This window comes from Stigmatopora nigra, chromosome 10, assembly GCF_051989575.1.
Source record: "Stigmatopora nigra isolate UIUO_SnigA chromosome 10, RoL_Snig_1.1, whole genome shotgun sequence".
NCBI lineage: Eukaryota > Metazoa > Chordata > Actinopteri > Syngnathiformes > Syngnathidae > Stigmatopora > Stigmatopora nigra.
Genome location: NC_135517.1, coordinates 94,102 through 117,256, shown reverse-complemented (window position 1 = coordinate 117,256; position 23,155 = coordinate 94,102). Strand labels below are relative to the sequence as shown.

The window sequence follows — 23,155 nt, the reverse complement described above, 5'->3', positions numbered from 1 at the left end:
CACCCACGGTGTCTCGGGAACAAGGGTTCACAAATTAGATGGGATTTTTCAAATAGATAGACGTCTCATCCATCCGGACGGACCAGGAGGGTTGGCAGCGGCCAAAGAAGGACACGGAGCCTTCGACTGGGATTTTATTTTGACTTTTCAAGAGGGAGGGGGGGAGGCGGAGGGCGCCACGTAGAAGGGGTGTCGGCGCAGGTGTCGGCGAAGCGCGGCGTACTCGCGCGCTCGTCTCACGGCGGGCGCCGTGACCCGCGTCAAGTCGCCGGCGTGGACGACCACGTCCCCGTGGCCTCCCTCCGCCGCCAGCACGCCGTTGACGAACGCCACGCAGAACGTCAGGCAGTTGTGAGAGTCGTCGCAGAAACTGACGGCAAACCAGGAGAATGGGCCAAGAGCCCTCGGTCGGGGTGAGCGAGAGCGCTCTGCATTTGTTCCCCTCGGGACGGTACGCGTGTACCTGCGGCGGGTGGGGTCCCACGAGGGTCCGCGCGAGAACCTCTCCAAGTAGCCGTCCCACTGGGCCAGGAGGTGGAAGGCGTCGGGTCGGAGGAGCGGGAAGCTCAGGCAGCGCTCCCAGCCGCGCCGCTCTCGGAGCACGCCCCTCTCCGTGTAGTTGTACACCACGCCTGCGCGCAGCGACCCTTCAGCGCCCGCTCGACGGAGCCGCGCCCGCCGGCTCACCTGAAGTGTCGGAGATCCCCGCGTGAAGTTCCGCCACCCCGTCCGAATCCCTAGACGCGAACGGACGCGTCAGGTACTGGTCCTCGAGGAGCGCGCGCGCGCCTACCTACCGGCCGGTCCACGCCACCAGGAAGCGGCAGGACGTCCCGTGTCCGTCGCCCAGCGGGTCGGGGACGCTGACCGGAGCCCGGTGCGGGCGCCCCCCGGCCAAAGGCCGGTGGCAAGCCGGACAAAGTGCCGGGAGGGAGAAACAGAAGATGTCGCGGAGGCACTCGTGCCGGACGCGCAGGACGACGGGCTCCATGCCGTGGCGTCGGGCTTCGGCGGCGCCACTTGCGGATCGGGTGTCGGCTCCGATGTCGGCGTTGTCGGGGGGGGCGGGGCAATTCTCCGGAGGGATCCGTCCCCCAAGCTTGGATTACAAAAGGATCATTCCCGGTGGATTTCACGGCATTCCCCAATGACTCGATTGGTTGCTTGGTCTTCATCTCAAGGCATCTCATGGCCTGCTTCCCGTTTCTTTGGCGGCAATGACGCCATTTCTTTACCCTTGTTTTTTTCCTCCAAATGACTGACCATGAATGGAAAAATTGTGAAAGAGGAAGCCACAAAACAACATTTGTTCATTCGGTATTTATTTTTTAGGATCGAAGTCAATTGAAATACTCAAGTAAGACAAAAACAACTCCCTCACGGCAATCTCCCTCATAAAATGGATATTTCCCCGGTGTCCGGCGTCACCTGAAGGGGCGAGGCGGGAGCACTCCAGTATCCGTGACGACGGACCTGACGTAAGGCGCTCAGGTAGACGGAAACCGCCCGCACCCGGGGGAGCACCAGGTCGCGGGTGAAACGCCGCTGGTCCACGGGCCGCTCTCCCCTTAACGTCAAGAGCCGGTTGACGAAGCCCAGAGCGAAACCCAAGCAACGGGAGCCAAACTCGCGGGGCTCCTCGAACCTGAGGACGCAGACACGTGAGCGGGGTGGGCGGGCGGGGCCGGAGGTGCTGGTGGCGGCCGCCTAGCACGGGGGCGTCACCTGCCGGCCGTCCACCCGTCTTCGTCGGCGTAGCGCTCCAGCCTCTCGTCCCAGTCCGGGACCCGCCGGCCCGGGGCCACCAGGGTCACCGCCGCGCTCTGATGCCAGCCTCGCCGCTCACGCCGAACGCCCGACTCGGTGTAGCTGAACACCACGCCTACGGCGGGGGGGACGCCTCGGTCACACACGTGGCTAGGGTACCGCTCGCCATCTGTACCGATATCTCGCTAAACATGCCCCTGCCAACGTGGCCTCGGGGCGCTACCCTTTCGATATCGGTACGGTAGCAGCTTGAGTGCGCGTAGGCAAAAAGCTGGCCATTTTTTACCTCGCGAGTTGGAGATTCCCACGTGAAGCTCGCAGTCGTTGTCTTCCCTGAGGCGTCCAGAAGAGAGAGAAAAAGAAGATATAAAAAAAAAAAACATGTAACATAAAATAAAGAAATGAAAGTGCCTGTAGGGGGCGCTTTGGTTTGGACCTGAGGCCGTCGGCGCCCTCCCGCGACGTGACCAGGAAGCAGCAACCCGTTCGGTGGCCGTCGACGACGGGCGCCCGAACGCGCACCGGGGCCTCGGCCAGCGGGAAGCTCGGCGCCCGGCCGCACTCGGGGCACCGCAGCGGGGTCGCCGGAGTCGCCGAGGTCGCCGTCCACACCGTCCGCCCGCAGTGGGAGAAGCGCAGCAAGTCAACGAGCTCCATGAGAGCCAGTCCACTGGTGGACAGGTGACTGAGGGCGGGGCTTGTATCGCTCAACGGAAAAGTCTCCGTGTGCGATCACATCAACTTTAAAAGTGTTCTTTCCAACCCAATATACAACGATTATTCACTCTAAGAAGAAAAAAAAACGTCAACACAGTAATGAATGTGTCGTGCTCACTCTCTTTTAATTTCAATGGCGGCATTCAAGCTAGCATTCGTAGCTTGCACTCTCAGTTTAAAATAAACCAAGTTCATCGCTGGCAATGAGTGATTAGCAGAAGCTCGCACTTTGATCGAATCACAATGAGATGACTGCCAGTGAACGGCAGCACATCGACTCCGACGGGGAGCTGGCCCCTACCAACATGGCCGACCGGAAGACATGTTGGCGGGGGAAACAAAGGATCTTTCATGCTTCCGTGGTCCATTGGAACGAGTCGAGTTGCCCCCGTACTAAATGAAGCTTGGCAGGCCAAAATTTGTTGTCATTAGGCCTCGCGCATCAAATGGATTGACAATCGACAAGGCGAACATTTTAGGTTTAAAATAACAGGGTAACCAACAAACGTTAACCCTGCAGCGACAGTATATCTATCGCATGGAAGGGATTTGACGGGCGGGGGCGGAAACTTATTGACGCGGCCCTACGTCGGTCGTTGCTACCCGGACGACTTGAGTGGGAACCCCGGCGTCCGTCGGTCCGCCCGTCACTCAAACGGGCACACAAGTGGCAGGCAGGCAGGCTGCGAGCTAGCTAGCTAGTTCGCCCGGCTAAGCCGGCCGCACACTCTGCTCCCTTTCGCTTCGCTAGCCTCTTCGGATATCGGCGAACAAGATGAGCACCAAGCAGGTGACCTGTCGGTAAGTCCCGAGCGTCCGAACGCCAGCCGTTCCGTCCGCCGGCGGGCGTCTCTGTCCCCCGGCCGTCCTTATGCCATTGTCTCCGTTGTAAGCCGGGCGCGTTAGCCCAGGCGCTAATGTTTTTAGCCGCGTGACGCTTCTCCCGCCGCACTTGGCTCTCCCGAGAGCAGACCAGAACCCCGCCACCCCGCACGGTCCTTTAACCTTCGAACCCGACCGACACTTTTCTTTAAAAGATGAGCATTCATTGAGGCGCGCCATCTTTTGAAGATTTTCTTTTACCACGGACGTCAACGTCGTCGCGGACGTGCGGCGTGACGAGCCCTCAAACAAACAAACCGAGGTCGTGTTCTGAGCGAGTGGTTCGGTCAGCGGGCTGACTAGCTACCCACCCTACTACCAATGGTCTGGCTTGGCCTGGACCTGGGGCTCATCGAGCTCGTCTCCTATTGTAGCGGCAGCTGACACAAACAACGGCGGCAGGCACGCTTGCAAGAATCACCATCACTTGTATTATAAGCGAGCTTTTGTCTTCTCACGAAAGCTTGCCCAACTTGCTGTACATTTTCGGTCGCTTGCTTTCGATTCGAAGGCATTTTCGGACCACTGTGCATTGACGGGCTGCCACGGACGGCGCCAGACGTCTAAAGAAGCCGCTCGTGTCAATTTGGTTCGAGAAAACGTGTCTATCCGTGCACTAGACACTAGAGGGCACTCTTCCGGTGTATGTCTTGACTCGCCGAGGTCGCCTCACAGTTTGTAGTGTCAAGATAACGTTTGATGTAGGCAGGTCTACTGACTCCGTTCCCGGTGGGTCTCATCCCATACTTTGGAGAACAGACTGGGGCCTTCGAAGATGGGAAATAGTCGGGCAGTTAGACGTAGTCGACTTTTTTTTTTTTTTTTAAATCTCCGCTGAACACTATGTTTGTGTGGCTCAGGTACTTCCTGCACGGCGTGTGCCGGGAGGGCAGCCGCTGCATGTTCTCTCACGACCCGTCCAGCAGCAAGCCCTCCACCATCTGCAAGTTCTACCAGAGGGGAGTCTGCGCCTACGGGGAGCGATGCAGGTCGGCCGGCGCTTTTGCCACTTTTACAATGTCCATCCATCGCTCATCCCACAATGTTACAATTCCCAATCATCAATTCAAAATACCTCGTTGCCGGTTTCCACCGTGACGGCGACGGGCCTCCCTCCGTCCGATGACCTCCTTTGGGCTCCACCTTTCAGATACGACCACATCAGGCCGTCCTACAGGGGAGGGGGCGGAGCCCCCGACGGGAAGATCGGGGGCGCAGCTCCCCTCAGAAGGCCGGCCAGGGACGGCCGGGGGGGTGACGAGTCGGCCGGCCGGGGCGCGCCCGCCGATTCCTTCGCGCTGCCCCCGGTGGGACCCCTGGACGGCGTCTTTGGGGGCCCCGAGGCGGCCGCCGCCGCCGCGTCCCCGCACTCCTACGTGGAGGCCATCCGGACGGGCCTGGAAGCGTCGGCGCCGGAACAAGGTGGGAGGAGGCATTTTGAGCGGCCCGCCCACCCGGGAGCGAATGTGACGCGTTACCCGACGCCCGCAGCCCCCGGCGGCCCTATGGGCGGGGCCTACCGGGACTTGACTCAGCTGTGCCCCTACGCGGCAAGCCCCGGCGCCCGCGGCCGCTGCTTCTACGAGGGCGACTGCCCCTACCTCCACGGGGATCACTGCCAAGTGTGCCGGCTGCCCGTGCTGCACCCGCACGACGCCGAGCAGAGGCGGGCCCACGAAAAGGTGAGGCCCGGCCGGCCCACAAGCTGTAATCTCTGTAATCCACCGCCTCCCTGACCTCGCCTCTCGTCGCCCGCCCGCCGCAGATGTGCATGCTGGCCTTCGAGAGAGACATGGAGAAAGCCTTTGCCGCGCAGCTCAGTCAAGACAAGGTAGGCCAGGGTCGCGGCGCCGCCGCCGACGCCGCCGCCGACGGCCTCCCGCCACACTGACGTTGCCGCGCTCTCTCTCTCTCTCTTCTCTCCCAGGTGTGCTCCATCTGCATGGAGACGGTGGTCCAGAAGGCGGCGGCGTCGGAGCGGCGCTTCGGCATCTTGTCGGCGTGCTGCCACGTCTTCTGCCTGGCCTGCATCCGCCAGTGGCGCTGCACGCGCAACTTTAGCAACAAGATCGTCAAGTGAGTGTGTGGGGGGGGGGGGTTTGTTCGGCGTTACTTTGGCCTTCTTTCGAGCGGCCTCCGTCCCGTCTTCAGGTCGTGCCCCGAGTGCCGCGTGGTGTCCGAGTTCGTCATCCCGTCGGCCTACTGGGTGGAGGAGCAGGAGGAGAAAGACAACCTGATCGAGCTCTTCAAGTCCGGCGTCGGGTGAGTGGGACGTGACGTGAGGTGTGCTCGCCACGCCGCTGGCCACTCACCCTCCCTCTGGGCCCGCGCAGAAAGAAGGCCTGCAAGTACTTTGACCAGGGCCGCAGCTCGTGCCCCTTTGGCGCCAAGTGTCTCTACCTCCACGCCTTCCCGGACGGGAGCCGGGCGGAGGCCGAGAAGCCGCGCAAGCAGCTGGGCTCGGAGGGCAACGTCCGGGTCAGCATCTTGGCCTACGCCCATGGGGTCGGGGTAGGGTCTCTCTCCGTGCCAACCGCCTCTTTTCACTCTCTGCAGTTCATGAATAACGTGCGCCTGTGGGATTTCATCGAAGAGCGCGAGCAGCGGCCCCGGCCGCCGGACGACGACATGGCCGAGCTGCGCGAGCTCTTCATGCAGATGTCGGCGCCGGGAAACGACGGGCCCGAGACGCCGCCCGAAGCGCCGCGGCCCTGAGGGGCCGACCTACGGGAGAGGGAAACGCAGCTCGGCAAATCCGTCCGTCCGCCGGCCCGCCGACGCTAGCCGAGTCGGAGCGTCCCGTGGCCGTTTGTCTCAAACGCCACTGTTTGAAAGCGGCCTCGTGGGAGTGACGGGCTGGATTGAAAGCTTGGTCGCGTCGAGTCGCCCCCCCGCGGCCACTTGCGGTAGCGCTAGCGCCACTTTTCTGTCTCTCAATGCGCCCGAACGTCAAGTGTCGGCCGGCATCCATTTTGGTCGCGGCTGCGGGGGCGCGGCCCCGACGTCGGCCACCGCTCTCCCGTTTGCGCCATTTAATCGGCCGCCGTGGGGTGTCTGGTCCAAATGTCAAAGAGCACGCCGCGTCCTTTCTTGGCTCTCACCGGGTGTCGGTGCAAAATTGGGGAGACATTGGGGAGACGAACTTTGGCGAGCACGTCAATCGGCTGCGCCCCATTTTAAATGCAAAATTGACGGCCCGGCGAATGGACCGACGGGCGGATGGAACGACGGGCCGAAGGACGGACGGGCGAGCGGGCGGGCGGGCGCTTTCCCCCGGGTTGGCCTGGCCTTTCCAGACTTTGATGTTTTTGTCCGCTCACCAGATGGTCATGCTAATTACAAAATAAAAGGAAGCACACGCAACCAGCAGCAAAGCGTCTTCTCTTTTTCGGTTCACTTTGGGTTTATCTCTTTTATTTTGTGCTTTTGATTGACTTAGTTTTTTCCATTTCCAGTTTCCAACTTTTGGAAGACCAGACGTTGCGAAAAGGCCGCCGCGTCAACGCCAGCAAACGCGCGGACAGACGGCGCGGCCAAGACGGCAGGACGGCCGTGGGCCGACCCGTTAATCTCCCGAGCGCCCGGGCTGGGCGGCCTCCCCCTCTTCCTCACCCTCCTCTTCCTCCCAGAGGCAGCGAGCAAGAGGCGCCGAGGCGGAGATCATGGGATCATCTCACGGCAAAAAGGTGGGCCCCTCCTTGCGTGCATTCTATCCGGAGCCTTTGCTCATTTTTCGACGGGCCCCTCACGCGGTCAAACGGCTTTTTTTTTTTTGACCGCCGGAGCCAAGGCACCCGTCGGCAAATCTCCCCATGGCCGCCGTCGGACGCGGGGCCCCCGCCGGAAGGCACGCCCGCTGCCGGGACGCCAACCGGACGGATCCGCCAGGGTGCTTTTTGGAGCGGGGCCGGTGCCTTTTGAGCCGGACGGCGCCCGTTTGACCGGCCATCCGACGAGTGACAAAGCTCTCTTTCCAGCCGGCCGCCACGCGCTCCATTTAGAACGACGGGCTAAAAGGGGAGCGGAGATGAAGGAAGGAAGGAAGGATGGAAGGAAGGAAGGAAGAAGCCACTTGGCCCACAAATCCTTTTCCCGAAGCAAATGAGATTAAAGCCTAATGGACTTGTTGTCAGAAAATCCCGCCGCTGAAAATACATCCCCGCGTCCAGGTGGCTTTCCACGGCCACCACGTTGCCGGAGGTGGTCAAAGTGTTCTGCCGTGGCCGTGCTTTGCTTTCAACCTGGAAAGAGCAAAGCTCTCCACGATACTAAATGTCATGCAAGTGCAATCATTGGATTAGCGTCTGCTGCTTCTCTTGCAGCTTCAAAGTTTGTCCACTGGGTCGGGGCAGGATAACTTGAACCAAAAGCTGCTACCCCCTCCTCACCCACGTTGACCCGACCCCCGTCCATTCAACGTTTTCCCCCTACGTATGTGCCTTTGTCACCTTTGCAAAGCCCCCCCATCCCCCATCCCTGTCTGCTCTAAACTGTCAAGAGCTGATTCAAGACTTTTTTTTGGACCTATTTCCAAAGGTGGGCCATCAAAGTGCAAACTTTGGACCATTGAAGAGAGAGCGAGTGTCTCGAAGAAATTGAAGCATTGGACATGTGAAGGAAGACATAGCATCGCCTAAGACTAGGCATTTATTTCACAGGGTTGGGCAAACTAAAAAAGAGTGCTTTGGTTTGAACTTCTAAAACGGAAAGCTTTCCTCAATACTGTGTGTCCTGCGAGTGCAATCAGTGGATTGGAGTCAGGTGCTTCTTGCGGCCCAACCCCCACCCCCACCCACTCCTTCAAACTTTGTCAGTCAGCTCGGTCGGTCGCTTCTGGACGAAGGCTCGAGCCAAAAGCTGCCCCCACCCTCCTCACCCACAGCTGCCCAACCCCCGTCCATTCAACTTTTTCACCTATGTATGTGCCTGTGTCACCTTTGCAAAGCCCCCCAGCCCTGCCTGATATAACCTGTCAAGAGCCGATTCAAGACTTTTTAATACCCATTTCACATGTGGGTCATCAAAGCGCAAACGTTTGACCATTGATGAGTGAGTGAGTGCCTCAAAAAAATGTAAGCATTGGACCATTGAGGGAAGACATAGTATCCCCTAAGACTAGGCATTTATTTAACAGGGTTGGGCAAATTAAATAAAGGGTGAAAGTCGGTGCTTTGCCTTCAACCTGAAAAGAGGCAAATCTTTCTGCAATACTGCGTGTCCTGTGACTGCAATCAGTGGATTGGCGTCAGCTGCTTCTTGCCGCCCAACCCCCCGCACCTTCAACTTTTTCAGTCAGCTCAGTCGCTCTCTGCTGGATGGAATTGAACAGAAAGCTTCCCCCCACCCTCCACCCTCCACCCACGTTGGCCCAACCCCCGTTGATTCAACTTTTTCCACCCGTGTATGTGCCTTTGCCAGCCCCGCCTGGTATCAACTGTTCAATGGTCGCCCAATGTCCTTTTTGTCCTTGCGACTTTGCCACCAATTCTTTTTTTGCTGGATTTTGTGCACGTGACCCTCATGACTCTCATCTTGCTCTCGTGTGTTTGCTTATCCCGCAGAGGGCGTACGATATCGCGCAGCCACCCGGAGCATCTGACGGAAATGGCCCACGGAAAGGTCAGCTCATCGACGCGCGTGCGTGCGCGCGTGCAGGCGTGTGCACCATTTACCAGTCTGACTTGAATTTGCACGCTCGGCCAGTAGAATGTCCCTTTTAGAGCAGTTACCTTGTCCGATCCGTCGTCAACGAGGGCCACTCCAGCTCGCCGTGGTTTTATGCGGGTGTTCTGGTGAAAAGGGTGTGGCTTCATGGCCCGGAAAAACGCTAGAAAAAAAAAAAAGAGGAGAGCCCGTGTGGAAAAAGCAGTGCGCTCGGTCCCGGCCCGTCATTTTGGCAAAGAATAACGCGCCCGGCCGGTGTCGGCTTTCGTAGTTGAAAGCCGAGACGACGCGCCATCGTAGCGGCGTCCCCACTTTTAATCTCCCACCGAGACGGGCACGTTTGGCCTGACGCCGCCGCCGGCTCGTCCGCCGCAGCTCCGGCGGCGCCCAGGCAGAGGAGGACGGCGGCGCCGTCGGCCGTCACCCGGCGGGACGGAGGCGGTCGGCCCGGGGGAGACGGGATTCGGGACCACGGCGACGTGGAAGACCTCATCAAGCCCAGCAAGCTGCTCAACCCCGTCAAAAGCTCCAGGAGTCACCAGGAGCTGCACCGAGAGCTCATGAGCAGCTGCAGACGGTAAAAGACGGCGCCCACCGACGTTTTTTTTCAACATTTTTCCAGCTCGCTTGGACGGCCGGCTTTTCTTTCTCGTTCCGCCTGTTCAGTAGCGGCTTCCGGGTGGAGAGCGCCAAGCCGGAGCTCCAGCGAGTTCTGGACGCCCGGCGGAGAGATCAGATCATCGGCGAGCGCAAACGGGAAGAAGAAGCGCGCCGCAAGATTTCGCCTCTGGAGGCCGAATTACGCAAGCGACAGCGGGCGCTCCAAGAGGTGACGTCCATCGCCACAAGACTAAACGCGGGGTGAAAAGCCTTACCTTACACTCGCCCCCCGCGCCTCCAGATGGAGTTGATGGCGCAGCAGGACGAGCGGCGGGACCCGGACGGCGCTCCCGAGTTCCTCAAGGTCAAAGAGAACCTGCGGAGGACGTCGCGCGCCGCCCTCGAGGACGAGCCGGTCTGAGGGCGGGGAGCGCCCCGGTAGGACACCGATGGCGGCGGCGGGGGACTCGGAGGTGGCAGGGCCACCTCAAGTCTTTGGCGGAGCGAGGCGCCGGGCCCAGGCGAGGGGGTGATGTGACCCGTCCTTGTGGAATGCGCCCAAAGTGGGCCCGGTTGCGACGTGGATCGTGTGAGCCATCGAAGGTTTGATGGGATCGGTTTTCACGTCGACCCTTTGACCCGACAGATGACCAGTCCGAAAAAAAAAACAGCCTTGGCGGGATGACGATCACGGAAAAAAATGGACTTTCTCTTGGGTGTGACCGCAGTACCAAATATTAAAAACGGTTAAAAAAAGACTTGGAAGTGCGTCCGTTCCAAATTCGAGCAGGTTCGTCTCTATCAAGGCCCCATTTGCATTCGACGACCACCGGGGGTCACTGTTTCACCTTTCCCTTCGAGAGTCAGGTGCACCGTCAGGAGTCTTACCGGAAGCCTTATTGTCCAACTCTTTTCCGAATGTTCCCGACAAGAGAGAAGCAAGCTCAGTGACGAGTATTTCACGTGTTTTTTTTATTGGTCGACGCCACATCTTATGGCACTTTTACTTTGAAACTGGCGGAAATCTCATGCCGGTGGTTCGAGTTGGACGTTGGACCCGGACCAAAACAGCGGCGAGATCCCGGCCAGCCCCGTTATAAACAAAAGAGAGAGAAAACAAGAGGTCGGCGGAAAAAAAAGCGTGTGTTGCAGTGGGGCCGCCTTTCTAGTTTCCGGTGGGAACCACAAACGTCCCCACCAACACCGCATTGTTGATGCCGGCGCGCTGGCCGGCCGGCTGACTGACAGACAGAAAGAAAGACGCTTTGGCAGGCTGGCACGGCCGCCGCGGGGGGTGGAAGATTAGCCGGAGAGCTCAAAGTGTCGCTTGTCTTGGACGAGGACGTCGGCCGCCCACAGATGAATTCCAAGGAAGACGACTCCCTGGAGCGCCGGTGAAGCGGCCAGCTAGCCAACCGGACAGGTAGGTGGATAGAGAGCTAGCTAGCTAGCTATCTAGCTATGCGACCTGCCACCTCCCAGGTAGGCGGCTAGTTAGCCAGCTCGGCGCCCGATAGTTTGGCGGTGGATCGCTTGCTTCGTGCGGGTCCGGAACGGTATCCCGGATACAAGCGGCCGAATTAAAGCTCTCCCTGAGAGATAGTCGCCTTTCGCATGGAGATGGGGTGGCTCGGGCTCCCCGGGTCAGGTGTCCCACTGGGCTGTCTGGCTGAGTGTCTCGGGAACACCTCCCGGAAGAGCTGGAGACACCAAGAGGCTGGGGAGAGGGAACAAGTGTGGCCTTGTACAAAGGTGGACGGGTGCATGGCTGGGTCCACTGTTTTATTTAAACAAACAAAAAAAAAAACAACAACCAATATACAGCCCAATATTAAGTCATTCATGGCATGTCTGGGTGCTACTTTGAATTCATTGCCTGTTGTTGACATGAATGGATGCAGGCCACGGCACGCCGTTGGGCGGCTTCCGTCGCCCCGTCCCCTTTTGTCGCCCGCCGGAGGGGGAGGGGGCCTGGTGACCCACTTGGCTTTTGTAAATTCCCACATTTTGGGCCCCTTTTCCTACCTGCCAAAATCCCTTTTAAATCCAAGGGACGTGGGAGAGATGAATCCAACTCCCCCTCGCTCTCTTCCTTCCTTCCTTCCTTCCTTCCTTCCCGTCGGCCGAGAAGAAAACAAACGTTTGCTCGCCCCGTCTCTTTTCTCCCCCGGCTACCCTTTGCCCGGTATAGAGTAAGGGAGGGAAATGGGGCCTTTTTCCCGACCCGGCGGACGTGGGGAGGTGGCGTTCCTTCGGCGCCTTAATCGGACAGACGTGGCCCCCTTCCGTGCCTTAGGAGCGCTCGGCGCCCGTTCTTTGGTGCGTTGTCAAAAAAGCCTAACCCTGACCTAATTCCGCCCCAGGAGACGCCGGCGTCATGTCGGCGACGCGGACCCAGGCGGAGGACGAGGGGGTGGAGTCTCTGGGCCTGAGTCCCAAGGAGCTGGTCCTGGCCGAAGCCCTGCAGATGGAGTACGACGCCCTCTCTAGGCTCAAGCGGGACAAAAAGAGCCCCGAGGCGCCGCCGTCGGCCCACTCGGTGACGGCCCCCGAGAGCCGGGAACCCCCCGCCGTCCCTCCCCGGGACCCCGTCCCGCCGGCCCGGTCTCGGCCGAGAGACGCGGACTCGGTCGGGGCCGGCGGGCGGAGCGACGACCCGCCTCCGCGGGTCCCGCCCAGGACCTACGCGCACCCGGCCAAAAGCCAGGAGGAGCGGCGGCGGGCCTCGACGGATGCGGTGAGACGGCCTTTGCCTTGCATTGCTTTTGTTCCAGCTCGTTGGGGCATTGTTTTCCCGAGCCTCCTCGCCACCTCGCGACACCGGCGACCCCTCCTCGGCTCTGGCACGCCGCCCGATTTTCCTTTTGCGTCCGCCCCAAGGTGGCAGGGAGGCCTTAACCTCTGCCGTCCACAGGCCACCGCGCCCTTCCGGAGCAACGGCACGGGCTGCCAACTCTTCCAGGTGTCGGAGGAGCGCGACGAGGAGGTGGCCGCCTTCTGCCACATGCTGGACGTGTGAGTAGCGCCGTTGGCGTGGGGGGAGGCGGGATGAAAAAGGCCCTCCCCGAAAATGACGGGCTCTTCCTCCTCCTAGACTGCGTTCGGCCTTCCCGCACGACCGGCGCTCCGGGAACGCCGGGCTGGTGTGGTCGCCGTGGGAGGAGCTTCACCCCAGCGCGGGGGTCAGCGTCAAGGTGTCGGTGGTCAGCGCGCCCCTGCTGGAAGCGCTGGCGTTCACCTGCGACGGTTCCACCACGGTGGACCTGATCGTCTACCAGACCCTGTGCTACGCTCACCACGACCCGGACCGCCTGGACGTGGACGACTACCTGCTCAAGGTCTGCGGACGGGACGAGTACCTCCAAAAGTAAGGCCAGAGAGAGAGAGAGAGACAGAGAGAGACAGAGAGAGATTGTCAGTGCCGTGGCTGCCAGTAAATGTGCTTTTTCTAACGAGCCGTCTGTCTTCCGTCTCCAGCTCTCAAACGTTGGCCAGTTTGGACTTTGTGCAAGAGTGCTTGAAGTTCGAGCGGGACGTTCCACTCATCCTGACCGAGAGGGCGGCCGTCCACGCCGAGCTGGCGCGCACGGTCGGTGGCCGAGCGCCCCTCCCCTTTGGCGGCGGCCCAGAGCAAACACCCCTTTTTCCAAGCCTTCTTTCCGGCCCGCAGAAGGACGACGACCGGCTGGCGTCCACCTTGAACCACGGCATCCTGCTGCAGGAGCGACCCATCAAACAGACCGTCACCAGGTGCGACGGGACCGCCGCTCTTTTGACTGATTCAAAGCCGTGGCCAGTTCCAACGGGTGAAAAACCAAAAAGAGGCCAAACGTTAGCCGTTTAAAGCAGGGGGGCCGCGCGGACTAGAAGCGGCGTACCCGCCACGAGCATTTGTTTTTGCCACAGGGAAGCGCTGACGTTGCTGCTGGACACGTTCCACACCCAAGCCGAGAGCTTTGTGCTTTCCGAGGTGGGTCGCCCGGCGGCGGCGTGGCGCTCACGCTGGCGCTGACTAGCTTTCCTTGACCCCGCAGGCCGACCTGGGGCCGCGGGTGGAGCGCCTGGTGCAGTCGGTGAAGGCGCTGTGCAGCTCGCTGGCGGCGGTGGAGACGCCCGACGTGACGGCGGCGCTGGGACGCCTGCCCGCCTGCCCCTGTCGACCCCAGGCCAGAACACTCAAGGTGACACGCCAGCTACCGGTGGGAGTGGGAGGCCGGGCCGAGTGGCGGAGCGGAGGAATCCCCGGCGAACGTCCGTTCCGCTCGCCACGGCTCCGGACTGGGACTTTTCGATAGCGCCATGGCTGGCGTTTGCCCGCGCTCCAAGTTCAAGTGTGGCGTGGGAGCCGGGCCCGACACCGTCTTTCTGTCTTCTTTCAGGACTCGCCGGCGCTGTCCATCCGGGAGAACCGAGGTGAGCTCTCGGACCGCACCCGTTGTGGCTCTCACGCCCTCACGCCCTCCATCTGTCTGCCCGCAGAAAAAGTGGTGGAGAGTCTGACGGCGGCCATCTTGGACCTGGTGGAGCTGTACTGCGGGACCTTCAACGCCAACTTCCACCCGGCGCCCCAGAGCCGCTCCGGGGCCGGCGCCGTCCAGGAGGCCGGACTGAGCGGCGGCGGCTTGGCCTTCAACGTGTACGCCGCGCACCGGGTGCCCGTCACCTGGGCGGCCAGGTGAAGATCCGTCAGTGAAACGGCGCCTTCCGCCGGGAGCTCCCTAACAATTGCCTTCCGCCCTCAGTTACGAGGGCTTCTTCCTGTCGTGCGCGCTGACTCACGGGGGGACGGAGCTGTGCGCCCCCCAGCACACCGGCAAGCAGTCGGTCAGCAAATACCTCTTCCACCTGGTGGTGTGGGACCAGAGGTACATTGCCCTCAAATCACCCTTTCCCCAAGGGACTTCCCTCCCACCCGGCTTTTCTCGCCTATTCCTTTCCTTTTTTTTACTTAAGGAAGGATGTCTCTAAATTGCGCAAGCCGTCCGTCGTTCCTCTCGGAGCTTCTTTTTTGCTTTGCTTTCAAGCGCATGTGTGCGTGTGTGTGTGTGTGTGTGTGTGCGCGCGCGCAGGGTGACGTTCCCGCTGCAGATCAGCCAGCTTCCCCGAGAGACGCAGCTGACGGCCACCTTGTACGCCAGCGCCCTGCCCGCCCCCGCCGGCGGCGAAGACAAGGCCAAGCAGAGGCGCGGCCCCGAGGCGCTGGGATGGGTCACCGTGCCGTTCTTTGACTTCAGGCAGTAAGACGCCGAGGCGGGCACGCAGAGGCGCCGCCTGACGCCCTTTTGTCCTCAGCGTGCTGACAAGCGGCAGGAAGCTGCTGTGCTTGTGGCCCCGCGGTCCCGGGGGCAGCGTCAACGGCGTCAACGGCGTCAACGGCGGCAACGGCGGCTCCGGCGGCTCCGGCGAGCCCAACTTCAGCCAGCCCGACGGCGTCATCCTGCAGGTCAGGCCCCTCCGCCGTTCCCAGCGGAGACGCTCCCGGAGAAACAATGTTCCGAGCGGACGGACGCACGCCAGTGCCACAGAGCGTGCCGCCCTCGGCGTATAGCATCGGTTCCAGCCAGTTAGCAGCTACCGTGAAGGCGGAACGGAGGCAGAATTTTGCGCCGCCACCTCCAACCACTCGCCTCCGTCACCACTGGGCGGCCGTGGGCAAAGTCAAGTTTGTTTCTAATAGGAGTTTGTTTGTATTTTTCCCCAATTTGCAGGTGGACTTCCCGCGACGGGCCCAGGAGGTGCGCTTCGGCACGCCGCCGCCCGCCGACTTTTGCCCCCGCTACGACTTCTCCCGACTGGACGGCGGCAGTCGGGCGGCGCTGCGTGACGTCTTGCTCAAGAAGGCCCCCTTCTGGTGGGTTTGCGGTGGCGCCCGGCCTCGGGTCATCGATGTGGCGAGCGAGCTGAACCCCGGGCGTGGCCTTTTTTCCCCTGACACCCCCCCAGGCTGACGGCGGAGGACAAACGGGCGCTGTGGGAGAAGAAGGCCTTCTGCCAGGCGGAGAGCGGGGCCCTGCCGTTGGTGCTGGCCAGCGCCCCCTGCTGGCAGTGGGCCCGCCTGCCCGATATCTACGCCCTGCTGCGGCAGTGGGCCTGCCCCGGCCACCCGGGCGCCCTGGGCCTGCTGCACGCCTCGTGGGTCCCCCATAACCGCCCCCCCCCACCCCCCACCACCAGCGGCGGGTTAGCCGGCTTTGCGTTGACCTCGCCGCCCACCTCTCAGGTTCCCGGACCAGGAGGTGAGGAGGACGGCCGTCCGCTGGTTGGAGTCGGTGTCGGAGGCCGAGCTGCTGGACTTCCTGCCCCAGCTGGTGCAGGTCCGTCCCGTCACGTGTGGCGCGCCGGCGGCGTCTTGCTGCTAAAAGGGACTGGTTTTCTTTTTCAGGCCCTCAAGGCCGAGTGTTACCTGGACAGCTCGCTGGCGCGTTTCCTGTTGCGCCGCGCCACGGGCGACGTCAGCGTGGCTCACTATCTCTTTTGGTGGGTGAGGGGGACGTGGCCATGTGGCGACGTGGCCATGTGGCGACGCGGCCATGTGGCGACGTGGCGGCGCTAGCTCTGGCTCTGACCCCGTCTGACCTCAGGCTGCTGAAGGACAACCTCCAGGACAGCCAGTTCCGCGCTCGCTGTCAGCACCTGCTGGCCGCGCTGCTGTGCTGCGCCGGCCGGGCCCTCCGCGACCAGCTGGACCGCCAGTGCTGGCTGGTGTCCGTCTTGGCCAAGGTGGCCCACGCCGTCCGAGAGGCCGCGCCCTCCGCCAGACAGGTGGGAAAAGGGGGACCGGGGGGCGGACCCGGCTGGGACCCACCCGCCCGGCCCCATTCCACCCTCGTCTCCGCCCCCGGCAGAACGTCCTGAGAGAAGGTCTGGACGAGATGAAGCGCTTCTTCTCGCTCAACGGCAGCTGCAGACTTCCGTTGGACCCGGCGCTGCGGGTCCGCGGCGTCGACGTGCAGGTGAGGGGCGCGGCGCCGACTCCCCCCCCCCCCCCCCCTCTCTCTCTGACCCGTTGACCGCCCCGGCCTTCCCGCCAGGCGTGCTCCTTCTTCAACTCCAACGCCGTCCCCCTCAAGCTGGCCTTCCGCAACGCCGAGCCGTCGGGCGACAACGTCTGCGTCATCTTCAAGGTGAGCCCGGCCGGCCCAGGCGGCGGCGGCGGCGGGGGGCGCGCCTGACCCGCACTGGACGCGTCCGCAGTCGGGCGAGGACCTCCGTCAGGACATGCTGACGCTGCAAGTCATCCGCATCATGAACAAGATTTGGATCCGGGAGGGCCTGGACATGAGGATGGTCATCTTCAAGTGCTTCTCCACGGGCCGCGGCCGAGGTGAGGCGTCGAGCCCGGTCCCGCCCGGTCCCGCCCGGCGCACGCTCGTAACTCGGCCGTCCCGACGGCCCAACCCCGACTGTCTCTCAGGCATGGTGGAGATGATCCCCCAGGCCGACACGCTGAGGAAGATCCAAGTGGGCCGCGGCGTGACGGGCTCCTTCAAGGACCGCCCGCTGGCCGACTGGCTGCAGAGGCACAACCCGGGCGAGGGGCAGTACGACAAGGTGGGTGGCCGTGGACGGGTGGACGTCCCCTCCGTCTGAGCGCTTGGACTGACTGGGCAGGCGGTGGAGAACTTCATCTACTCGTGCGCCGGCTGCTGCGTGGCCACCTACGTGTTGGGGATCTGCGACCGGCACAACGACAACATCATGCTGAAGACCAGCGGCCACATGTTCCACATCGACTTTGGCAAGTTCCTGGGACACGCGCAGATGTTTGGCAATATCAAGCGGTGAGTGGAGGATTAGGAGGAGGGGGAGGAGGAGGAGGAGGAGGAGGAGGAGGAGGGAGTCCCGGTCCAACGCGTCCGTCCTCCCGCCAGGGACCGCGCCCCTTTCGTCTTCACCTCCGACATGGCCTACGTCATCAACGGCGGCGACAAGCCCTCCAGCCGCTTCCACGACTTTGTGGACCTGTGCTGCGAGGCCTACAACCTCATCCGCAAACACGCGCAGCTCTTCCTCAACCTGTTGGCGCTGGTATGACCGGAGGCCGCCGCCATCGACCGTCGTCCGTTGAGCCGTCGTCTCCCCCCCCCTCCGACAGATGCTGTCGTGCGGAATTCCCGAACTGTCCCGCATCGACGATCTCAAGTACGTCTACGACGCGCTCAGACCGCACGAGTCGGAAGCCGACGCCACCATCTACTTCACCAGGTGCCGACCGGTCACGGGTGCTTTGGGCCCGTGGGCGGGCCACCTCCGTCCTCTCTCCCGCCGTGGCCGACACTCGGTCTCTTTTTTTTTTTTTGAGGCTGATCGAGTCCAGCCTGGGCAGCGTGGCCACCAAACTCAACTTCTTCATCCACAACCTGGCCCAGATGAAGTTCGCCTGCGCCGAGGACGTCCCGGGCTTGTCCTTTGCGCCCCGCGTGCGCTCGGCCAAGAGCGACGGCCTCATCCGGGGTCTCTACGTCTTCCCGCCGCCGTCTGGCGGCGGAGGCGGAGGAAAAACTCAGGTGAGCCTCCTCCCAACGAGACGCCCCGACCGCCGTGACTCGTCCTTTGGCGGCAGAGCTACGTGGTGAAGGTGGAGCGCGAGGGGCGACGCGAGGCCCAGTTGGTGCAGAGGACTTTTGAGGAGTTTCAGGAACTTCACGGCAAACTCAAGCTGGCTTTTCCCGCCTCGAAACTCCCCAGGTAGGAAATGCCTCCCGCATGGCGCCTCCCGCATGGCGCCTCCCGCATGGCGCCTCCCGCATGGCGCCTCCCGCATGGCGCCTCCCGCATGGCGCCTCCCGCATGGCGCCTCCCGCCTTCTCAAAGTGGAACGGTTTCCCGCAGCTTCCCCGGACGCTCGCGCGGCGAGGCCACGCGACGCTGCGACGAGCTCAACGGCTACGTGTGGCACCTGGTGCACGCCTCCGAGGACGTGGCGCGGGTGAGTCCCGCCGGCCGGGCCAATGTGAGCGCTCCTTGACGCTGGCCCGTGTGTGCGCTGACCCGCAGTGCGACCTGGTGTACACCTTCTTCTACCCGCTAGCCAGAGACGAGCAACCGGGAGCCAGCGGCGGCGCCGGCGCCGGCGGCGGCAAAGCAGGTAGTGCCAAATGGCTTTTTAGCGTCTGGGTCAGCCCGCCAAATCCCTGTGGTTTTCCCCCGCGAGCCGTTTTGCAATTTGGAACGAACGTGAGCGGAACGTGGCTCTTCCTCCGTCCGCCACGCAGGCGCAGACGCCGAGGCGGCGTGGAGCGCTCCTTCGGGCCAAGAGGCGGGCCAGGTCAAGCTGTCCATCTGCCACCGAAACGACAAGCTCTTCATCATGGTCATGCACATTCGAGGACTGGTCAGTAATGGGTGGGCCACGGCCGGGGCGGGCTGCGGTACGCTGACGTGGCGCAGTGTGGCGCAGCGACCGCTCCAGGACGGCAGCGACCCGGACCCCTACGTCAAGGTCTACCTCCTGCCCGACCCGCAGAAGACCAGCAAGAGGAGGACCAAAGCCGCCCGGCGCACCTGCAACCCCACCTACAACCAAATGGTATGTGCCCGAGGGGCGGGGCAGGGCGGGGCAAGGCGGGGCTTGTCGGGAGAGTGACGCATCTGACTTTGTGGCGCTCGACCGCCGCAAAACCACCCGTGAACTTGCTTTTGTTTCCCGCTTTCAGCTGGTGTACGAGCGCATCCCGCGCGGCGACCTGCAGCGCCTGGTGCTTCACGTGCGCGCGCTGGCCGACGGCGCCTTCTGGGACAGCACCCTGCTGGGCGAGGCCTTCGTCCCGCTGGGGCGCCTGCTGCCCGGGCGCCACTGGGTGGACTGGCACCCGTTGGGCGCCGCCAAAGCCTGACGCCCGACGCCGCCGTGGCCCAAGAGCCGGCGTCCCACAAGTGCCTTCCGCCGAGACGCTCGTCCCAGTAGAGAGGAGAGCGCTGGCTGGTTTTTTTTGCTACCACCGTCGCTAGCAGTGGATTGGAAGACGGGACACTAACCCTAACCACTGCGCTGGCAACGTATCTGTTGCCCTTGCCGAGCCAAAAAAAAAAACTCGGAGGAGTCTTATCTCCAAACGCTCAAGGCCGGGCTCCGCCCTTTTTCCGCCGCCACGGCAACGGGGTGGAACGGCCGGCGTCCTGTGACGGAAATCCATTTGATTCCATTTGGACTGTTTGCTTCCCTGTGCCATCGCTTGACTATTGTATCATGACAATAAAGCGTTCGATTTAGAAAGAAAGACAGAAAATCCACTCACACTGTAAACTTGACTGACGTTTTGTATTTGCACTAGAAAATAAAGTGTAATTGAACGCGTGGTGTCCTGCTTTTTCTGTACAGTATGTATCGTATGTTTACACCGGCTCAGTTTTCCTCACGTGTCCATGTGGGTGGAAAAGAGAAAACAAGAAAAGTAGGTGCTGTCAGTCTTGTTACGTAACAGGGTGAAGAAGGCGCGTGCTCGGCTCAATCAAGTCACATCGCGACGCTCCCTAGCAAAGTACCTCCCTCCCTCCCTCCTTTTTTTCGTTACGTTTAACGCCTCCCATTGGTGGACACTCCCCTCCCCTTTTCTTGTCTGATGAAATCTTTTGGAGGACGCCAGAAAACGAGCCAGCCGCGGGCTTCCTTTCGCCTTTTGCTCTCCAAGCCACCGCCAGTGTCACAAGTGTACTTTTGCTTTTGCGTCGGTACAAAAGTACAAACGCCGTATCGGCGACGGGGGCTCTTCCTTCACTTTTGGACGGACGTGGGTCGATTTTTCGGCGGCGGTTGCTAACAGGCTAACAGGCTAAGCGGCTAACTTTCCGCTCGGTTTCTTTTTTTACTTGATTTGTTCGCCCGCTCGCTCGTTTGCCAAGTCCTTAGAGACGAGCAGCATGGCGCCTGCGGCGTGCCTGCTCCCCGGCGCGGGCCCTCGAAATTCTGGTCTCCAACAGGCGCCGCGTTCTCCCAGCGGGCAGGGCGCCGACCTCGGCCGGGCTGTCGTCCGCCTTCTGCCGGTCTTCCTTCCTCTCCACGGCTGTTGGGCTCCCCGGGCGGAATAGGCGCCATGTCTCCTCTGGCTTGGACATTTTTCACTCACAGAAACATTTAGTGGAGCCAGAAGCATTTAGTGGAACCGAGGCGAGCCGCCGCTCCGACTGGACTGTCTTCGACGTGCCAGCTGTCAAATTAGCCACCGAGCGGCTAACCGGGAAAATATTGAAAATATCAAGTAAGAGCAGTCGACGGCGAGCGTGTGGATTCAACCTGTACATTTTGTCCTTTTTGGACGCGAGGGGAGCGACCGACATGTTCAAAAACCTGAGCAGCGAGGGCGGCTTGCCGGGAGGCCGGAGCTTGGCCTCCGCGGCCGCCCTGGGTGCGTCCCCGGCCGGCCTGGGCACTCGGGAAAGCCCGTGGCTCGGCCTGCTGTCCGTCTTGTCCAGGCCCTCCTTCGCCTTCGTCTCCAGGTACGAGAACTCGCTCCGCCAGCTGGGAAACGACGCGGTGGATCCGGCTGCCGCCGAAAAGGAACAATGGTGTAGCGGCTCCCGTGGCGGTGCCCTGAGGTCAGCGCATTTGGCCCCCGCTCACCCATGCTTTGAGCCGCCGCATAAAGAAACCTTGACAACAGAGCTGGACGGCGAGCCGTTGCGCGAAAGTGCCGGAAGCGAGCTCCCCCGAGAGGAAGCGTCCGTCGGGCAGGGTCGGGGCCGGGACCAGGATCACGGCTATTACAGCTTGGAAGAGGAGCACGGCCTCGGGGCCCCGCGACAGACGGAGCCCGACGAGGAGGAGGAGGCGACGGCGCCGCCACCACAGCAGTGCCGCAACGTGAGCATCTCCTTCATCATGGGCTGCCCCTGCAGCGACGACGAAGACGATGACGGCGGCCAATCGGACTTGGACTCGGACGACACCGACCAGTTGGACGTCGGCTCGGACGACCCGTCCGACAAAGACGAGACGGCGCGGCTGCTGGCGTCTTTTTGTCACCGCGAGGACCCGTACAACCCTCAGAACTTTAGCGCCCGCCTCCACACGGGCCGCGGGACGCCGCCGACGGCCCGCGACGTCCCGCCCTGGGCCCCGGACGCGCCGCGTGACCACCGCTCGCAACCTTTGGCCTCTGCCAAAAAGGTAAGCCTTCATTTAGTATTTGTCAACTGGTTATCCATACTTTGGTGAATTCTTTGACATGTCCACGAAAAGCCCAAATTGTATGTGTGCGTTTTTTTTTATTTAATCCACCATTTTCTATGTTAGCGCTCATGATTTCAAAGGCCTTTTCTCTCTGTTGCATGGTTTAGGTTCGTTTCAGCGACACGGTGCAGGAGTTTTTGCTCCAGGAAGAGGAGGACCGGCGGGGCCCGTGGGAGGAGCTGGCCCGCGACAGGGGCCGCTTCCTGCGCCGCTGCCGGGAGGCGGAGCTGGTCCTGGCCCGCTGCCTGGAGCCCGAGCATCGGCGCCGGGCCTACCTTCGCCTCGACTCCCGCCGAGGAGGCCCTTAGGCGCCGCGCCCAAGGCCGCTCTTATTTTTTCCCTTCGGTTCGGGCGCCAAAGACGACGGGCGACGGAGTTTCGGGTCCAAACGTGGGCAGAAAAATAGGACTACGAGACGAATGGTAGGAGTGGCATTAGTCGGAGAAAAGGTTCTCGTCACCACCCGACTAATGTCGCTAAATGAGCCGCTCGGCCTCCTACGCCAAACGCCGAGATCACCTGCTATTTTAGGGTTTGCTTTCTCCAATCAATCTGGCTCGCTGACCATATTAGGGTTTTTAGTACCACTTTGTTGAAGATTCCCGCTAAGCTAAAATGCTTTGAGTCACGTCGCACCTCGTTTAGCTCATTTGCAGCCGTCGATGGAAGGACTTGACTATGATGCTAATCCTACGGTTCCCTCCTAATATCCACACTGGATTCTCGTGCTAAAAGCTCAACTTTAGTCTCGTCTACATTACGACGTGTTTCTCGCCCTGCTGTTTTCCTCTCTTTTTCTGGCTGGAATATGTTTGCGTATGCGCGTTTGGCTCCGACACTCGGTCGCTCAAAAGTATTGGGACGGCGGGCGGTACGGCCGCTTTGCCGTCCGTGGAACTCCAACTCTTCTCCGGTATTTCACCCATGTGTTGTTGGACAAGAAGGAGAAAAGGACAAAAGGACTCGGGTGGTGTTTAAGAAAAGTGCTTTTATTTTTGTAGAGCATGGTCACTTTGTGGAATGACTTCCTGTCATTGTTTGCTCGCGTGATCAATAAATCGTACTGCAAGAAACAAGTTCTTGTCAAAGGATCATCCGTCTTTAGGAAATAAGGCTCGAATAAAATCATTGGCTGCACGCCTCGTGCCTTAAAGAGACGACAGCTCTACGAACGTGGGGGTTTTGGGTCGTATTCGGCATAGCATAGCCGCATGCTAATTCGCCTTTAAATATGGCCTAAAGCACTCCGTTTTCTAGAATATTAAGTTAAGGTTGTTGCGGTGGACGTGAGCCTTCCGCTCATTTGCATTTGCTTAAGTCGCGCCACTTTATGTATGATCGCTTGATAATTTTGGT

At 61.3% G+C, this 23,155-nt stretch overlaps 6 protein-coding genes across 10 annotated transcripts; 4 read left to right on the top strand and 2 right to left on the bottom strand.

The window, feature by feature from the left end:
• Nucleotides 1-147: 147 nt before the first annotated feature.
• Nucleotides 148-991, bottom strand: mkrn2os.2 (MKRN2 opposite strand, tandem duplicate 2). The gene is made up of 4 exons (XM_077725434.1): nucleotides 798-991; nucleotides 688-737; nucleotides 464-632; nucleotides 148-370 (listed from the first exon to the last, which is right to left on the bottom strand). The coding sequence occupies exons 1-4, from the start codon at nucleotides 989-991 to the stop codon at nucleotides 148-150; spliced, it is 636 nt and encodes a 211-aa protein (XP_077581560.1).
• A 323-nt stretch (nucleotides 992-1,314) lies between these two features.
• Nucleotides 1,315-3,523, bottom strand: mkrn2os.1 (MKRN2 opposite strand, tandem duplicate 1). Its single transcript, XM_077726878.1, has 4 exons — nucleotides 2,204-3,523; nucleotides 2,054-2,100; nucleotides 1,726-1,882; nucleotides 1,315-1,645 (listed from the first exon to the last, which is right to left on the bottom strand). Exons 1-4 carry the CDS (start codon nucleotides 2,422-2,424, stop codon nucleotides 1,393-1,395), a joined length of 678 nt encoding a protein of 225 aa, XP_077583004.1. The 5' UTR covers nucleotides 2,425-3,523; the 3' UTR covers nucleotides 1,315-1,392.
• On the top strand, nucleotides 3,045-6,729 carry mkrn2 (makorin, ring finger protein, 2). Of its 2 annotated transcripts, XM_077726877.1 has the most exons (9): nucleotides 3,047-3,285; nucleotides 4,227-4,355; nucleotides 4,517-4,788; nucleotides 4,858-5,048; nucleotides 5,132-5,197; nucleotides 5,294-5,442; nucleotides 5,518-5,628; nucleotides 5,700-5,844; nucleotides 5,923-6,729. In XM_077726877.1, exons 1-9 carry the CDS (start codon nucleotides 3,260-3,262, stop codon nucleotides 6,079-6,081), a joined length of 1,248 nt encoding a protein of 415 aa, XP_077583003.1. In that variant the 5' UTR covers nucleotides 3,047-3,259; the 3' UTR covers nucleotides 6,082-6,729. The 2 variants fall into 2 exon arrangements, with proteins under 2 accessions (XP_077583002.1, XP_077583003.1); XM_077726876.1 differs by having other exon boundaries at nucleotides 3,045-3,285; nucleotides 4,517-5,048.
• A 258-nt stretch (nucleotides 6,730-6,987) lies between these two features.
• Nucleotides 6,988-10,398, top strand: LOC144202597 (protein FAM107B-like). The gene is made up of 5 exons (XM_077725433.1): nucleotides 6,988-7,052; nucleotides 8,928-9,075; nucleotides 9,406-9,607; nucleotides 9,697-9,859; nucleotides 9,932-10,398. Exons 1-5 carry the CDS (start codon nucleotides 7,029-7,031, stop codon nucleotides 10,049-10,051), a joined length of 657 nt encoding a protein of 218 aa, XP_077581559.1. The 5' UTR covers nucleotides 6,988-7,028; the 3' UTR covers nucleotides 10,052-10,398.
• A 170-nt stretch (nucleotides 10,399-10,568) lies between these two features.
• pik3c2b (phosphatidylinositol-4-phosphate 3-kinase, catalytic subunit type 2 beta) lies at nucleotides 10,569-19,923 on the top strand. 4 transcript variants are annotated; one of them, XM_077726258.1, is made up of 32 exons: nucleotides 10,569-11,053; nucleotides 11,994-12,367; nucleotides 12,545-12,645; nucleotides 12,725-12,997; nucleotides 13,108-13,219; nucleotides 13,301-13,380; nucleotides 13,537-13,600; nucleotides 13,665-13,811; nucleotides 14,010-14,043; nucleotides 14,110-14,305; nucleotides 14,373-14,495; nucleotides 14,700-14,867; nucleotides 14,923-15,073; nucleotides 15,339-15,481; nucleotides 15,574-15,762; nucleotides 15,851-15,944; nucleotides 16,013-16,107; nucleotides 16,212-16,392; nucleotides 16,476-16,583; nucleotides 16,662-16,754; nucleotides 16,825-16,954; nucleotides 17,045-17,181; nucleotides 17,242-17,411; nucleotides 17,502-17,658; nucleotides 17,726-17,835; nucleotides 17,933-18,137; nucleotides 18,194-18,318; nucleotides 18,463-18,559; nucleotides 18,628-18,718; nucleotides 18,846-18,964; nucleotides 19,031-19,159; nucleotides 19,287-19,923. In XM_077726258.1, the coding sequence occupies exons 2-32, from the start codon at nucleotides 12,008-12,010 to the stop codon at nucleotides 19,464-19,466; spliced, it is 4,362 nt and encodes a 1,453-aa protein (XP_077582384.1). In that variant the 5' UTR covers nucleotides 10,569-11,053; nucleotides 11,994-12,007; the 3' UTR covers nucleotides 19,467-19,923. The 4 variants fall into 4 exon arrangements, with proteins under 4 accessions (XP_077582384.1, XP_077582382.1, XP_077582383.1 ...); XM_077726256.1 differs by having other exon boundaries at nucleotides 18,785-18,964; XM_077726257.1 differs by having other exon boundaries at nucleotides 16,825-17,181.
• Nucleotides 19,924-20,165: 242 nt separating this feature from the next.
• Nucleotides 20,166-22,875, top strand: LOC144203053 (uncharacterized). The gene is made up of 2 exons (XM_077726265.1): nucleotides 20,166-21,736; nucleotides 21,907-22,875. Exons 1-2 carry the CDS (start codon nucleotides 20,906-20,908, stop codon nucleotides 22,105-22,107), a joined length of 1,032 nt encoding a protein of 343 aa, XP_077582391.1. The 5' UTR covers nucleotides 20,166-20,905; the 3' UTR covers nucleotides 22,108-22,875.
• The last annotated feature ends 280 nt before the right edge of the window (nucleotides 22,876-23,155 follow it).